This window comes from Podarcis bocagei (assembly GCF_964188305.1).
Source record: "Podarcis bocagei genome assembly, chromosome: 7".
Taxonomy (NCBI): Eukaryota; Metazoa; Chordata; class Lepidosauria; order Squamata; family Lacertidae; genus Podarcis; species Podarcis bocagei.
Genome location: NC_138132.1, coordinates 56,239,050 through 56,255,037, shown reverse-complemented (window position 1 = coordinate 56,255,037; position 15,988 = coordinate 56,239,050). Strand labels below are relative to the sequence as shown.

The 15,988-nt window shown below is 45.9% G+C and overlaps 2 protein-coding genes across 2 annotated transcripts in view; one reads left to right on the top strand and one right to left on the bottom strand.

Moving 5' to 3' along the window:
* The window catches only part of LPCAT2 (lysophosphatidylcholine acyltransferase 2), a 39,353-nt gene extending 24,384 nt beyond the window's left edge, over positions 1-14,969 (bottom strand). Inside the window, exons 1-3 of the mRNA XM_081201206.1 lie at positions 14,729-14,969; positions 2,729-2,868; positions 1,181-1,398 (exon numbers count right to left, since the gene is read on the bottom strand). Coding sequence (XP_081057332.1) covers positions 1,181-1,398; positions 2,729-2,868; positions 14,729-14,926 — 556 coding nt within the window. The 5' untranslated portion in view covers positions 14,927-14,969. The remainder of the gene's footprint in view (positions 1-1,180; positions 1,399-2,728; positions 2,869-14,728) is intronic.
* LOC308591485 (tigger transposable element-derived protein 1-like) overlaps positions 1-15,988 on the top strand; it is a gene marked incomplete at its 3' end in the record, with an annotated part of 500,687 nt that overhangs the window by 416,712 nt on the left and 67,987 nt on the right. The gene's annotated exons all lie outside the window — the stretch shown is intronic.

Sequence of the window (15,988 nt, the reverse complement as noted above, 5' to 3'; positions counted from 1 at the left end):
AACAGCTGTCAAAGATAAGAGCCAATGATAGCCTTATCTTCCATGATATTGCCCAATCCTCTTTTAAAGCCGTCCAAGTTGGGAGCAAGTTCCATAGTTTAATTTTGTCCTAAACCTCCAAAATTCGAAAGTTGGAGTTCTAGAGTTAAGAGAGAGGGAGGGGGAAAAACTGTCCTCTATCCACTTCCTCTGTGCCATCTATATTTTTACAAAGTTAAATGATGACACCCCTTACTCACATTTTCTCTAAACTAAAAACTCCCAGATGTCACAAGCTTTCCTCACAGAGGAGTTGCTCCATCCCCCTGATCATTTTGGCTGGCTGCTCTTTTCTGAACCTTTTCCAGCTTTACAGTATCCTTGCTGAAGTGAGGTGAGCAGAACTGTACACAGTACAGTATTCCAAATGTGGTTGCACCATAGATTTGTATACAGTGGTACCTTGGTTTAAGAACAGCTTAGTTTATGAACAACTTGGATTAAGAACGCTGCAAACCCAGAAGTAGGTGCTTTGGTTTGTGAACTTTGCCTTGGAAGCAGAACAAGTTTCGCTTCCTGTTGAGTGTGTTCCATTTGTAAAGTGAGTCCCCCACCGCTATGGGAAAGCACGCCTTGGTTTAAGAACGGATTTCTGGAACACATTAAGTTCATAAACCAAGGTATCACTGTAATGGCATTGTGCTGTCTGAAGTTTTATTTTCAATTCCTTTCCTGGAGGTCCCTAGCATGGAATTCACCTATTTCACAGCTGCCACACACTGGCAGGCCGGCCAGATCCTGAGCTCCCACTCGTGCCATTTTAATAGATGGCTAAGGGCTGCCCTCCTGTCAATCAGATGATGTCACAAGACTTTATGTCAAAGGAAAGAATCTGGAGCGCAGTCCTGAGTTTACCCATGCATGGGTGACAAGCTGGCATGTCAAAACCAATGGCCACACTGTATGCAGTTGATGGGAGTTGGGAGTCCAACAACGTCAGGAGGACCGGAGGATTCTCCATCTCTTTTCAGAATGCTGCATCATTCTGGATTTTGTTCTGTGATCCAAGACCTCATTCACCTGTGTGTGTGTGTGTGTGTGCGCGCGCACACACACACACACACACACACACACACACACGACCAGACTTAAACTGGGCAAAACCAGCCAACGTTCCCTCAAGCCTCATAACAACACTTACTCCCAAGAATGGGCACAGAGAGATTCTCTTGCCTAGACACCGTCGACGGCAAGCCTGCCAGAACACAGACGATCCCGTCGAAGAAGCTTGAGTGCGGTGCTGCAGTAAGGATCGGTGCCTCCTCAGGACTAGCTACTTCCCCCTTCACTTTGACTCGGAAGCCCATCACAAAAAATAAGGCACGGCCTAAGAGCGTGAGGCTGGCATAGCACACTCTCCTAAGGGAAAAAAGAAAAGAAAATTGGGAACCTCGTTACTTCACTCATCACCAAGATCACTACCCCTAACCCTGGAGAGAAACTGGAGAACCAGACAGAGAAGCTCGGAAGGCCACAAGTGGCTCCCCGGGTCTGCAGCTCCTAACACACGCTTTGTGTTATGTACACTGAGAGCACCATATAAACAAATATATATGACATTTTTTTTAAATTCATAAAGAGCTTAGCCTGCATTAAGAACATTAGAATAGGTTGCTGGATCAGGCCAATGGCCCATCTAAGCCAGCATCCTGTTCTCACAGTGGCCAACTAGATGCCTCATCTGAGAAACCCACAAGCAGGACTTGAGAGCACAAGAGAACTCTGCTCTCCTGTGGTTTCCAGCTACTGGTATTCAGAAGCATTTACTCCTGAAGGAAGAGGCAGAGCAGAGCCGTCACGGCTAGTCGTCACTGATAGCCTTGTCATCCATGAAGTTGTCTAACCTCTTGGAAAGCCACTGAGGTTGGTGGCCATCATTGCTTCCTGTGGGAGTGGGCTCCATAGCTTAACTGTTCACTGTGTGAACAGTCCTTTATTTTATCTGTCCCAAATCTTTCAACATACATAACATTGTTGCAACCCCCTCTCAGGTACATCAGTGTTATTAGTATTTTATTATGAGGACGATTACATTGGTGACTATTACCACCATCATTCGCCTTACATAGACGTAGGCAGCAATTGCATACACAAAATTGGATGAAAAACTGGTAATATTCAGAAATGCACATGCCCCACAAAAAAACTACAGGGAAAACGGCTGCACACGTTCAAAAACAAATAAAACATATTAAAACCCCCATCAAAAGAGGCACGCCAAAAAGCCTTTCTTGTTATTTTTAACTGGGAAGGACACAGGACCAAGGGGCAGATCTAATGGTGCCATATGAATATGCTACAAAGTTAAGGTTCTTGCAAATCCCAGTGCTCCAAAAAGACAAGGACATCCTAAGTGATGGTTCTCCCACATTAAGTTCTACATCACAGAGGCAGTAAAAATACTGGGCTGCCTTGCAAAATGTGCTGGCCTACACAACGCAATCCTCAGTTAAATGTAAGTTACTTCCCTAGGCAATGTTTTTTAGGACTGCAACCTCAGGCGCCATGTAACCACTCTTATTTCCTGGAAGTCCATGGAGAGATGCTGTACCCATGATTGTGGAGGTTGTTTCATTCCAGGATGAGGACAAAGAGGTCCTTGCGAATAATGTGCAAAGCAGTTACAAGGACAAGTCCTGCTGTATTCAGCAAGCCTTCCCTATTAAGAGGTCCTCAACAGCCATGTTACCTTTGCCATCCCAGAAGTGGCTTAGTCCCCTTCTCAGGGGTGCAGGAAGTTGCCAGGACTGCAAACGGCCAAGCCACCAGCAAAATGAAGAACATGCATAGGACACGGAGAGGAACCAGAATCAGCCCGAACAAGAAAGCCTGGAAAATAAAGAGACAGAGTTAACCAGTCAGCTAGGCCACAAGTGATGTTTCAATTCACTTGTTTGTTTCCAAAGGACACATGCCAGAGGTACAGCGGTGATCGCATCTACCAACTCAGTAACAAACCACTGATAACTTAGCTGAGCTAACATGGTATCATGGCTTAAGCCATCAGACTATGACCTGGGAGATCAGGATTTAAATCCCCAATCAGCCATGAAGCTCACTGGATGATCCTGGGCCATTCACATTATTTGTCTCAACCTGACTTGAACGAGGCCCACATCCCTTGAAATGGGCCTGATTTCTCACAGGTAGCCTTGTTTCATCATGTATTTTAATTATGCATGCCTATTCCCCCCCCCCCCCCGTAATTGGGTTTATACCTGTAAATGGCTTAGAAGATTCTTTGGCAACTAAGAAGTATATAAATCAATAACACAATAATCTCAAAATGCTGTGGTTTCCAATAGAGGCTGCCTAGTCATCAAAGGCCAAGTAACCCAGTAACATACAGACATACAGGGAATGTAGCGGGCAAAAGTCCCAAGCAATTGAGTCCTAGTTTATTTAGGCATTGCAGAAAATTGCTGGGGACAGTTCAGTGGTAGGGCATGTGGTTTTCATGCAGAAGGTCCCAGGTTCAATCCCTGGCATCTCCAAGTAGGACTGGGAAAGACTTCTGTCTGAAATCCTGGACAGCTGCTGCTAGCCAGTGTTGGCAGTATTGAGCTAGATGCTCTGCCTGGGTTGCTATAAGGCTCCCTACACCCTTAGAATTCTCAGTTAGTCTTTTGGTCACGTCCCAGGCAGAGATGTCTCTGGAAATAACTTGCTGGTTACCTAATCATTGACCAATTGCCAAAATACACAGAAAGCAACTTCCTGATTAGCATTATTTGACTAAGTATCGGCTCTAACATGGAACGGGATTGTTGTTTTTCCTTTTTGGTTTAAAGAAAGTGATAACTCAAAGCAAATTTAATGTAAATATTTGAAGACAAACTGACACAGCATTATGCATTGTTGTATACTTGGATTCCTGGCCACAGATGGCACACACAAACTGAAGTAGGGTTCAAGAGCATTGACATATGTAAACTGATGTGAAGCCCCCTCCCCCCAAAAAGAGGTTCTGCAATGCACAGGTGTTTCATTGGCAGACACTCTGATTCATGGTGCATGAGGCTGGACATTAAGAGCATGAGACTCTTAATTCCAGGGTCACGGGTTTGAGCTCCACGTTGGGTGAAAGACCCTAGTGGATCCTTCCAACTCTACGATTCTGTTTCTCCTTGCATTTTGATCTCACCTTTCCTCCAAGGAGCTCAAAGCGGTGTAAATCGTTATCCTACCCCAAACTCCATTCTATCCCTCATAACAACCCTGTTAGGTTGAAAGGTGATAACTGCTTCATGGGTCACTTAGGGATTTGAACCCTGGTCTCCAAGGTTCTAGCCTGGCACTCTAACCACTGCACCACCACCAGTGCACGCTTCCACACAAACATATGTACACGGGTAGAACTACTTTGTACTTGTGCTCAGCGTAACATCTGAACAAGCCTCAAGTCATAACCCTTGCCAAACTTCCAATTTCTAACGAGCCAATTTCCCTCTCTCATATTTCGCAGCAACTAGGTCTGCAAGGACAAAGGCAGAATAGGATTAGTCAGAAGCCCAGCAGATCACAATACACCAAAGTTACTTAACTAACTCAGGAACACAGAAAGCAACCTCACACTGAATGAGATACTTGAAAGACAGAAGCAAATTTTTCTCCAAATTAAAACAAGTGCAAAGGGGCAAGTTTGCACAGGGGCAAGACAGGTAAAAGCATTTTCTTTATGCCAAATAAGATAATGGGCCAATTAGTATCCCTGACTAGTGTAACAATTATTATGATTACTATTATTAACTTGCGGCTAAACCAGTAGCATTTCACCTTCAAAAACTATGTGTCTCGTCATCTGATGTTTATAGGAGGAACAGCAGAACGAAGTTCTGAGGAAGTTTTGAAATTCTCTTCCTGTGAGGTATTCAATACAAGTTTACAGATTCACAGAGAAGCTTTGGATTTTGGGTGCAAAAGGCTGGGGCTGATGATCTAATGGATGAAGCCAAAACAAGGGGGTGGCTGCCCCCTGATTTGAGGTCAGCTTAATAATAATAATAATAATAATAAATTTTATTTATATCCCGCCCTCCCCAGCCACAGCCGGGCTCAGGGCGGCTAACAACAATCAAATAATAATCACACAATCTAAAAATATTTCATTATAAAAATTAATTAAATCAAATTGATGGCAACCAATTAAGCAGAATTATGTGCAGGTTGCCAGAGGAGGGAGTCAGGCTGCGCCCTGACCAAAGGCCTGGCGGAACAACTCTGTCTTGCAGGCCCTGCGGAAAGATGTCAGGTCCCGCAGGGCCCTAGTCTCTTTTGACAGAGCATTCCACCAGGTTGGACCTGCAGCCGAGAAGGCCCTGGCTCTAGTTGAGGCCAGCCTAACCTCTCTGAGGCCTGGGACCTTGAGGATGTTATTATTTGCAGACCGTAGGTTTCTCTGTGGGGCATACCAGGAGAGGCGGTCCCGTAGGTACGAGGGTCCTAGGCCGTATAGGGCTTTAAAGGTTAAAACCAGCACCTTAAACCTGATCCTGTACTCCACCGGGAGCCAGTGCAGCTGGTATAATACCGGATGAATGTGGTCTCGCAGCGAAGACCCCATAAGGAGTCTCGCCGCGGCATTCTGCACCCGCTGGAGTTTCTGGGTCAGTCTCAAGGGCAGCCCCACGTAGAGCGAGTTACAATAATCCAGTCTGGAGGTGACCGTCGCATGGATCACCGTGGCTAGGTCAGGACGAGAGAGATAAGGGGCCAACTGCTTAGCTTGGCGGAGATGAAAAAATGCCGCCTTTGTTATAGCTGTAATCTGCGACTCCATAGAAAGGGAGGTATCGAAGATTACACCCAAACTCTTAACGGCCGGTGCTGGCACTAATTGCACCCCCGCAAGAGATGGGAGTTGCCCCCTCGATCCCATATCGTCCCGCCCCAGCCAGAGGACCTCTGTCTTCGAAGGATTTAACTTCAACCGGCTCCCACGTAACCATCCAGCCACAGCTTCCAGACATCTGGTCAGTGTGTCTGGGGCCGAGTCAGGATGGCCATCCATCAACAGATAGAGTTGGGTGTCATCAGCATACTGATGGCAACCCAGCCCAAAACTCCGGACAAGCTGGGCGAGGGGGCGCATAAAGATGTTAAAAAGCATCGGGGAGAGAATTGCACCCTGAGGCACTCCACACACCAAGGAGTGGCGTGATGACAATTCCCCCCCAAGCGCCACCCTCTGTCCCCGACCAGAGAGAAACGAGCGCAGCCATTGAAGGACTGTGCCCTGGATCCCCACGTCGGCAAGGCGGTGGTCCAGGAGTTCGTGATCGACCATGTCAAAGGCTGCTGACAGATCTAGAAGAATCAGCAGCCCTGACCCGCCTCGATCCAGCTGCCTGCGGAGATCATCTGTTAGGGCGACCAGAGCCGTCTCGGTCCCATGACCAGCGCGGAAGCCGGACTGGAATGGGTCCAGAGCAGATGTTTCATCCAGAAACCTACCAAGCTGTTCAGCAACCGCTCTCTCAATCACCTTACCCAGGAATGGAAGATTCGAGACCGGGCGGTAATTGGATAGATCTGAGGGATCTAATGATGTTTTCTTTAAGAGCGGACGCACCACCGCCTCCTTCAGTTCCCCTGGGAATATCCCGGTGCCAAGGGACAAATTGATGATATCCCCCAGGGGGCCCCGCACCTCGTCTGGACACGCTCTAATCAGCCATGACGGGCACGGGTCAAGAGGACAGGTGGTGGGCTTTCCAGCTTGGAGGAATCTGTCCACATCAGCTGGAGATATCCGGTCAAAGTGGTCCAATACTGGACCCGAGGACAGTCGAGGGGAAAAATAATACAGAAAAATAATCACCATTTCCTATCAGTACAAAACATTTGTAGCATCTTCTCATGAAGGTCAAGAAAGGTTAGCCATGCAGTTTTGGAACATCAGGTTCATTTCCTGTTTTTGAGTTACTTCATCAGTGTTCTTTGAGGAAGTTTGGGTGGCCCATGCCTACCTCCACTGTCAGAGGCAGCAATGCTTCTGAACACCAGGTGCTGGAGAGGGCTCCTGTGCTCTGCTCCGTTCTTGAGGGCTTCCCACAGGCATCTGGGTGGCCACTGTGAGAACAGGATGCAGGCCTAGATGAGCCACTGGCCTGACCCAGCAGACCTCTTCTTATGTTCAAAAACAATGTTAGCCTAAGGCTGTGTCTGATGTAAAAAATGCCATGCACATCAGGGGTGGAGAACCTGTGGCACACCAGATTGTGATGGGCTCCAAATCCCCTCAGCCCCAGCCAGCATGGTCAGGGATGGTGTGATCTGGGAGTCAACCAGCACTTAGAAGGCCACAGACTCCCTCCTCCAATTCCCTGATGTGAATTCACACCCTGGCTGTGAATGATGATGCTTGGGCCTCCCTGACTGAGGAGGAGAATCAGCATTCTCTGGCTGCATTCACACAGCAGCTCACTCTGTCTTCCCCACTTTGCCCTAACTGTTAATTTCCGCATTATATTTCAGCTTTCACACAAAGTAAAAGCCACTTTCAGAAATATAGTGGAATACAGAGCAGGTTTAGCCCTTATTTCCGTGTTATTTGCAAATGGATTTATTCTGGAAGCCAGTAACACTGAAATGAACGCTAAAAGTGTGCTATATTCCACTATATTTCCTGAAGTGGCTTTTATGTAGTATGAAAGCTGAACTATCATGTGGAAGTTAACAGTCAGGGGGACATCAGGAATACAGAATAAACTGCAATGCAACTTCAGATTACCTCCATGACAAAACAGACGACTGAAATTGTGGAATCCACAAGACCTCCATTCTGTAAAATGGGACTTTAAAACATGCACACATGAGATTCAATGCCCAAAATAAGAACAACAACCTAAGAAGAGCCCTGCTGGGTCAAGCCAGAAGCCCAGCAAATCCAGCACCCTGTTCTCACAGTGCCAACCAGATGCCACTGGAAAGCGTGCAGCCAAGTGCAACAGCCTTCTCCAGCAAATGGGTGGCACAGAGCAAGCCACATGTGTGAAGCCACAAATGCGGATCACTTCTGCCATTCATCACACTCAAGCTTGGAGAAATGGCATATTCATGCGCATATCAATTCTAGCAGAATGTGAGCTGTATTTATTAATGAAGCTGCCCAGGCCAAAGAGTCTGCCAATTTCCACACACTACAGAGAAGGACTTGACTGTCTTCATGGAGAAGATTTCTATATCCCTGTAAAAAGGACACATGCATGAATTTGCCTCTCTTCAGATCCCTGAAGGCAACTTTCAGCCAAATCTGCTGAAAAATGGAGCAAGAAGCTATTGGCTTACTTTTGCTGTTAAAAAATAAATAAATCAATCAAAAATTATGGTTTTGGTCTCTCAAGCAAGTTTTTTTCTTTTTCTTTTTAAAAGGCTCTAGCAAACATTTTTACAGAGCTTTTAAAGGAATTGCTTTACTCTAAATATGGTACTGAAAATGAAGAGAATTGCAGTCCTTGCAGGCTTTTGGAGCAACAAGTAATGCAAAACTGTCTTAGAGCATTAATGAGCATTTACAACACTTCCTCAGAATGTCAGGTTATACCTGCTCTTTGAGGAAACATGCTGGTCCTGCAGCCATATGAAAAACCTGTGATCTTTGGTGGTAAATAGGTAAATAACATTTTACCTTGAACAGTATGACCTCTGTAACCAACAGCTATCACCAGCTGCAGCAACAATGGCTCCATTTACATACATAGAGCAAGGGGAAGAACAACCTTCCCTGTGCATAGGAAAAACTTAGCATTCTGCATTGAAGAGGTAGGGAACCTTTTTCAAACCATGAAGCATTCTGGGGGCTGAAGACCAGTGGTGGGTGGGCCAGAGGCAACCGTGGGTGGAACAATTGACACTTTTAAAATATTTGTACAAGAGGCTCTGTTCTAGCCACAGGAAAGTCGGAGGTTTACACCTTTCCATCCTCCATCCTGGCAGGGAATAGGCACTATCGCCTTCAAGGACACATACTAGCCAGCCAAAAACTCTCAGTGAGGGGGCACAGCAGGCTGGTGAGGGGTGTGCCTTGGGCAGAGTCCCAAGGTCCACCTCTGATATATTAGGAGAGTACTCAAAATATAAACACCCTCAATCTGCATTTTGGAAGCGGCTTGGTCCTGAAGGGACCATCCCACATGGTTTCTTGAACATTCAAATCTGCTGATAGGTCCTCCCCAAAAAACATAATGCCACCTGCTTCTGCACTCAATTCATTTGCCCTGAGAATATCCCTTCTGCAGGTCACGGTGAAAAAGTAGAAGATCTGCGGGGTGGAAGCAGGGCAGAGAACAGGCTCTGGTCTGTTTTGATAGCCTGGGTTTGAAAATGTGCAGTCTCCCTCTTTGCCACCAAGGCAGATATGCTCTGGGTACTTCCCCATAGCAGCTTATTGTGGAGTCTCAATGTCACATCACCCTTACCAAACTGTCACCCCATATTATGTTTCCATTTAATCTGGATGGATTAAAAAAAACCAAAACCCTGCAGAAACAGTAAATCTGGATTAAACTGGTTAAAAATACATTGAAATCACTTAAACGCATTAAGAGCATTTAAAAAACAGTCAGATGCCCTGGAAGATAGCAATTTCAGGAAGCAGGAAAGAAGTATCTCCCAGTCATCAGATACTGGGCATGTGGAAGGGCCTCCAAGGTGACTGGAAGGGAAGTGGTTTATCTTAGCTTTGAAATTACAAGATAGAAGAGAAGCACTACACTTCTCAACGAAACAGAAGGTGGGTCCGGAGTGGAGAAGTTTCACAGGGCTGGCTGGGAGTCAGCCCTCTTTTCCGGCCACATAAAGGAAACACACAAAGTTTCATAAGCTTCCTCTTTGCTCGTCTAGTTCTGTTGGCTGGGTTTGCATGCCCTGTGCCTCCACTACTCAGTTAGACTGCAATGCAACACATACATAGGATCATAAAATTGTAGAGCTGGAAGGAACATGATGGGGCATCCATTCCAACTGCCAGCAATGCAGGAATCACAGCTAAAGAATGCCTGACAGGTGAAGTCCCACTGAAGTCAGTGGCACTTACTTCCATGTAGACCTGTAAAGCACTGATCTGCTCAGACATGCTGCAGAAAACATTCCATGGGCATGATTTAGGTGCTCTGGATCAACCTGTCATCTTCCTAGGATTAAAATGACTTCAGAAAATGTTGGCAGGGTGCCTTTCTTCAGGGTGTAGTTCAGAGGTCCACGGCAAACTAGCAACATGGGAACAACCTTAGAAAGCCACTAAGGCAGAGGTGGAGACTCTGTGACACTGTGTGTGTGTGTCCCATAATTTTAGGCAGGGTTATTCCCTACCCCACTTAAAGAATTTGGCAAAAGAACACAGGACTTCCTGTATGCAGAGTTTGTGGTCATCCACTATGCTACAATGCTAAAAACAACACAGGTTACATCCAGATGGCCTTCTTGCTGAGCGTTCCACACAATTTGCTTGTGCAAAGTTTGCAGCAAGGTTACACATGACATCAGATGTTAAAAAGATAAGAAGAGCCTGCTGGATCAGGCCAATGGCCCATTTAGTCCAGCATCCAGTTTTAACAGTGGCCAGCCAGATGCCTATGGGCAGGGCTTTTTTCCTTCTGGAACTGAGTCCCTGCACCTCTTTGTTGTGTTGTGGAGCCAGAGTACAGCCATCATGGCCAGAGCCAGTGTGGATTAGTGGTTAAGAGCAGTGGACTCATAATCTGGTGAACCGGAATTGATTCCCCGCTCCTCCACATGCAGCTGCTGGGTGACCTTGGGCCAGTCACACTTCTCTGAAGTCTCTCAGCCCCACTCACCTCACAGAGTGTTTGTTGTGGCGGAGGAAGGGAAAGGAGATTGTTAGCCGCTTTGAGACTCCTTTGGGGGATATCAAATTCAAACTCTTCTTCTTCTTCTTTCCTCCATGAATCTGTCTAATCTTTTAAAACCATCTAGGTTGGTGGCCATTACTGCCCTCTGTGGGAGCAAGTTCCTGCATGAAAATATCCTTTCTTTTACCTGCCCTGAATCTTCCAATATAAGTAGCGTCTACTGGCTGACTCCAACAAGTGGTAGAACATAGTCTTGTCCTTTCAACAAATCTGAATGAATGTTCCATCTTTATGAAGCATTCATTCTGATTACAAGCGCTTGCCTACACCAGAGTTTAATGTGTGCTTGCAGCTATCTGTGGTAAATGTCACTTCAGTGGCACTTTTCTTGTGGTTAACATTTCATGAAAAAACTTCTTTTACTTCTTCCTCTAAAAGAAAATTACAATACGGAAATCCTGGAAACATTTACTGGAGGGGGGGGGGGACGGAGAATTTGCTGAGAAGTGAGAAAGCAGAAGTTTGAACCAGACACTGACAACTCTTGGCTTGAAACAGAATTCAGGAAAGTATCAGAATGTCTGCGTAAAGCAAAAATCTTATATTTATGACCAAAGCCCACCACAATGCAGGATTCAACATACCACTTTATTAAGAATGTTGAACAAAGCAACTGCTAATCTGAAATCTGTGCAATGGGGAGAGGGGGGCATCAAGTTGCCAGGATTGCTAGTTTGTACAGTGGTACCTTGGGTTAAGAACTTAATTCATTCCGGAGGTCCGTTCTTAACCTGAAACTGTTCTTAACCTGAAGCACCACTTTAGCTAATGGGGCCTCCTGCTGCCACCGCGCCACCGGAGCACAATTTCTGTTCTCATCCTGAAGCAAAGTTTTTAACCCGAGGTACTATTTCTGGGTTAGCGGAGTCTGTAACCTGAAGCATCTGTAAGCATCTGTAAGCATCTGTAAGCCGAGGTATGTACCACTCTGTGTGTGTGTGTGTGTGTGTGTGTGTGTGTGTGTGTGTGTGCATCCCTCACATCTAATCTATGGCAGTATTAGAATAACAATACTCTGTACTGGAATACAACCATTTGCAGAGGTTGGAGTTTGAAGTATATCTGGAATTCCAGAAACACCTTAAGGTGAGATGAGATGGAGATTCCATGTCTAAATCTGATCCCATTAGCTATAAAGTTAAGTTCACCAGAAGCAGTCTCCTACCAGGTCAGACAATTTGTTCATCTGTCCCAGAACCGCCTACTTCATGGGTGGGGAATCTCCATATGTTCAGCTGGAAGGCCATATTCCCTGAATATTCCAAGCTGGGCGGGGGGGGGGGTTGTAGGGGAGTTTGCATGCCAGTAGTTGGTGTGGCCAGAGGCAAAAGTGGATGGAGAAACAGCTGCCACCCTTAGCTTTGGACCATCAGCAATATATTCTGGTCATACTGAGCTATGCTGTTCCCAATACATTGTGGAAGGGAGGGGGGAGAAAACAGGACAGTACCCACTGATAATATATTTCTGGGCAATCTGCCTTAGATCAGCAAAACTTTCCAAATGTTTAAAAATAGTAACAACAATATAGTTTTCCCACTTCTAAATTAGGCCACAGGAATGCAGAAAGCAAACCAGATATGAACTTATTTTGTGTTTAAAGGGCTGCAAGCTCAATTCACATTCTTGCATTGAAAACAAAATTTGGAGCTCAGAACATGCTCAAAGGCTCATTCTTTAATTCTAACAGTATGCTTTCTGTTGGTACTTCTTAGGTTTCTTTCTTTTCTTTTAGGAGATCCAGCAGGCTTGAAGTCTGCATGCCACCATCAAAGCATGGACTCAGTTTCTCATCTTTAAAATGGAAAGAATAGTGGCTTATCTAACAGCAGCAGTGTAAAAGCAAAAGGAAGCAAATTAACTTATTGCACATAGAAAATAAGAATGGCAACAATTTCCTGCCACGCCTGTGTGGACATAGGAACCTGCCTTATATCAAGTCAGAACATAACCAGGCCTCTATAATCAGGCCTTTGGATGTTTAAACTATCTCTGGCCTTTTGAATTTGTTGGTGGGGGTTGTTTTCGGTTCTTGGTTATTATTTTTGTGCTCTCATTTTGAATTTTTATGTTGTATACCGCCCTGTGATCTTTGGATGAAGGACAGTATATACATTCAATTGATAAATAAACAAAACAAAACAAAACATACATTGGTCTATCAAGCTCAATATTGTTTACACTGACTGACAGAGGCTCTTCGGGGCTTCAGGCAGGAGTCTCTCCCACTCCAGGCGTTGGGGACTTAACTCAGGTCTTTCTGCCTGCAAAGCAGATGCTCTACCAATGAGCTACAACCCTTGCCCTTAAAAAGAAGGAACATAGAAAGCTGCTTTCTACTGCATTCTTCCATCTAGCTCAGTACTGTCTACATGGACTGGCAGCATCTCTCTAGGTTTTCAGGTAGGGGACCTGTCCAGCCCCTACCTGGAGATGCCAGGAATTGAACTGGATACTTTCTGTGTGCAAAATGGATTATCTACAGCACTTCACCCATAAATAAATAAATAAATATAGCCAGTTATAACCTAACCACAGCATCCAAGCAAAACAGGATGCTCAATAAGCATCCCATCTGGAGAAGCCCAACATGTATAAGAAGGGGCCACAGAAGCAGAGCACAGGCTTCGCAACCGGAAGGGTCCAATGCTGACATTTCCAGCTTGGCTAAAGGGCCTCCACTGAGGACCCCATATATTGTCCACCAATCAAAGTTCCAAACACACTGTCTGACTCCAGTCAAGTTTATATATTCATATCTCTGACCAGGAAAATAGATTTTGTTGGTTTAAGCACATGTGGGGTTCAACTATTAAAAGACACTAGAACCAATGCTAACTAGAAGATTTGTCAAAATAAAAAAATTCCTTCCAGTAGCACCTTAAAGACCAACTAAGTTAGTTCTTGGTATGAGCTTTTGTGTGCATGCACACTTCTTCAGATACACTGAAACAGAAGTTGCCAGATCCTTCTATATAGTGAGAAGGATATATATAGAAGGATCTGGCAACTTCTGTTTCAGTGTATCTGAAGAAGTGTGCATGCACACGAAAGCTCATACCAAGAACTAACTTAGTTGGTCTTTAAGGTGCTACTGAAAGGAATTTTTTTTATTTTGACTATGGCAGACCAACACGGCTACCTATCTGTAACTAGAAGATTTGTATAAACTATCCCCACTCATGTATTTTATTTGCCTCGCTTATAAATGATGCCTTATCCCCATTTCATGGATCAATCAGCTGAGGCCCTGGCTGAGATCAGGGCAAACTCTCTCCACCCCCCAAAAAAACCAAAGAACCCTCACATGATCCATACAAAAAATGAGAGAGAAAGGATGCAAACGGTTTGCATCCAGCTGCCAACTGAAGGATGAAGCTGCCTCTTTCGCTTGCAGGGAGTTGACCCGGGAGCGCCAGGCAGGTGGGGCTCTGAGGAATTCTAACAGAACGCATTCTTCGCCTGCTTATGTAATAAGGAGGACAGACTCTTTTCAGCCAGAACCGCCGCCGCCCCCTTCTCTGTCGGCGGGCACCAAACGGAGACCCAGAAATAACTGCAACAGATTTCATTTCTGCAATCTTCAGCATGGCTTTTTGCTTTAAAAACGCCTGTCAATGTTTGCAAAGCGCAGCGTCGTGCGCGCGCTTTGTTATTATTATTATCACCATCATTGAAGAGGCATTTGCAAAGGGCCCCTTTAACCCCCTCCCTAGCGAGCTAGCAGGCTGCCCCCGTGCCGTTCACCCCGGCTGCCCCCGGCCATCCTCCTTCCCCACCCCCGGGGTCTGTTTACAGCGGCTGTCAATCCCCTGTACCCGGGATTTATCCTTCGCATCCAGGCGCGTCTCTTGCACGAAGGGGTTGATCACCAGCGGCGAGGCGAGCGACTGCTGCCTGGGCAAGGTGAAGACCGCCCTCGGTTGCAGCGCTGGCTCCGACATGCTGCCGCCTCCCGCCTGGGCTGCAGATCCGCCTCCCAGCGCCGCCACGGCCGCTTCTGTGCACAGAGTCATCGCGGCCAGGCGAAAGGAGAACCGGGAGATGCTGCGAAAGGCGCTCGCTCCTCCTTGTCTCCAGGGCGCCTGCGCACAATCCATCAACCTGGGAGCTGGGAGGGGGGATTTGCCAACGTTTCCACCTGTCCCTGCTCCTCTGCCTTTTAACAGCAGCTTTCTCGGAAAACTCTAGCAGGCGATGGCTATTTTAGGTCGGTTAGCTGTGCTGGAAGACCTGTATTAGGACTCTAAATTGCGGTTGTTTGGGACAGTTGCCAACTTATTGACCGGAACCTGCTCCTCTGCCTTTTAAGAGCAGCTTCCTCTGCGGACTTTAGCAGGTGATAATTTCCAAAGTGTAGGTGCTGCCACGCTGAAAGATCAGTTTCTGACAAATGCAGAATAGGTTTTATGTGGCACCTGCAACAGGTGCCAGTTCTGCAGATCGGAGCGGTCCAGGGAGCTTTTATGGAGTAAGGCAATCTCGCACGTAAACTGAAGGATGACTGTGTTTCAGTTCTCATTTTTGAAAAGTGTAACTTAGGTAACTCTGCCTTTAAATGCAAACTGAATCAAATCCCCCCCCCCCCCCGCTGGGGCTGATGGGCATTGTAATCCAATACATCTTTAGGGCGCCAGGATGGCAAAATCTCTTATATACATATACAGATGTCATTTGCTGTAATCGTGGTGGTGAAGGAAAGTATTTCCATTTTTGGCCAAACCCATTCCTGGCTCCTGGGACCCTTTTTCATTGCCTCTTCATACAATGACCTGATGTTAGAAATGAGCTGTCAACCACAACCCCCAGATCTCTTTCCTGAGGAGTTACTCATAGCAGGTTCTGCCCCCGTATATGGGTTCATGTGACAAACAAAAGAGATGTGCCATTCTCCCCTCCCCCCCCCATATGAGAAGCCAAGAGCAAAATAAAACAGGAAGAATGAAAAGGAAACACAAAGCTTTAGAAAGAGGAAATATTTAAGCAGGTTATTTCCCGTTCACCTGCTTTTTTAAAAAGGGAAGCCTTTTTTTAAAAAAAAACAACAACAACACCAACCAAACAAATACTGGTAAATA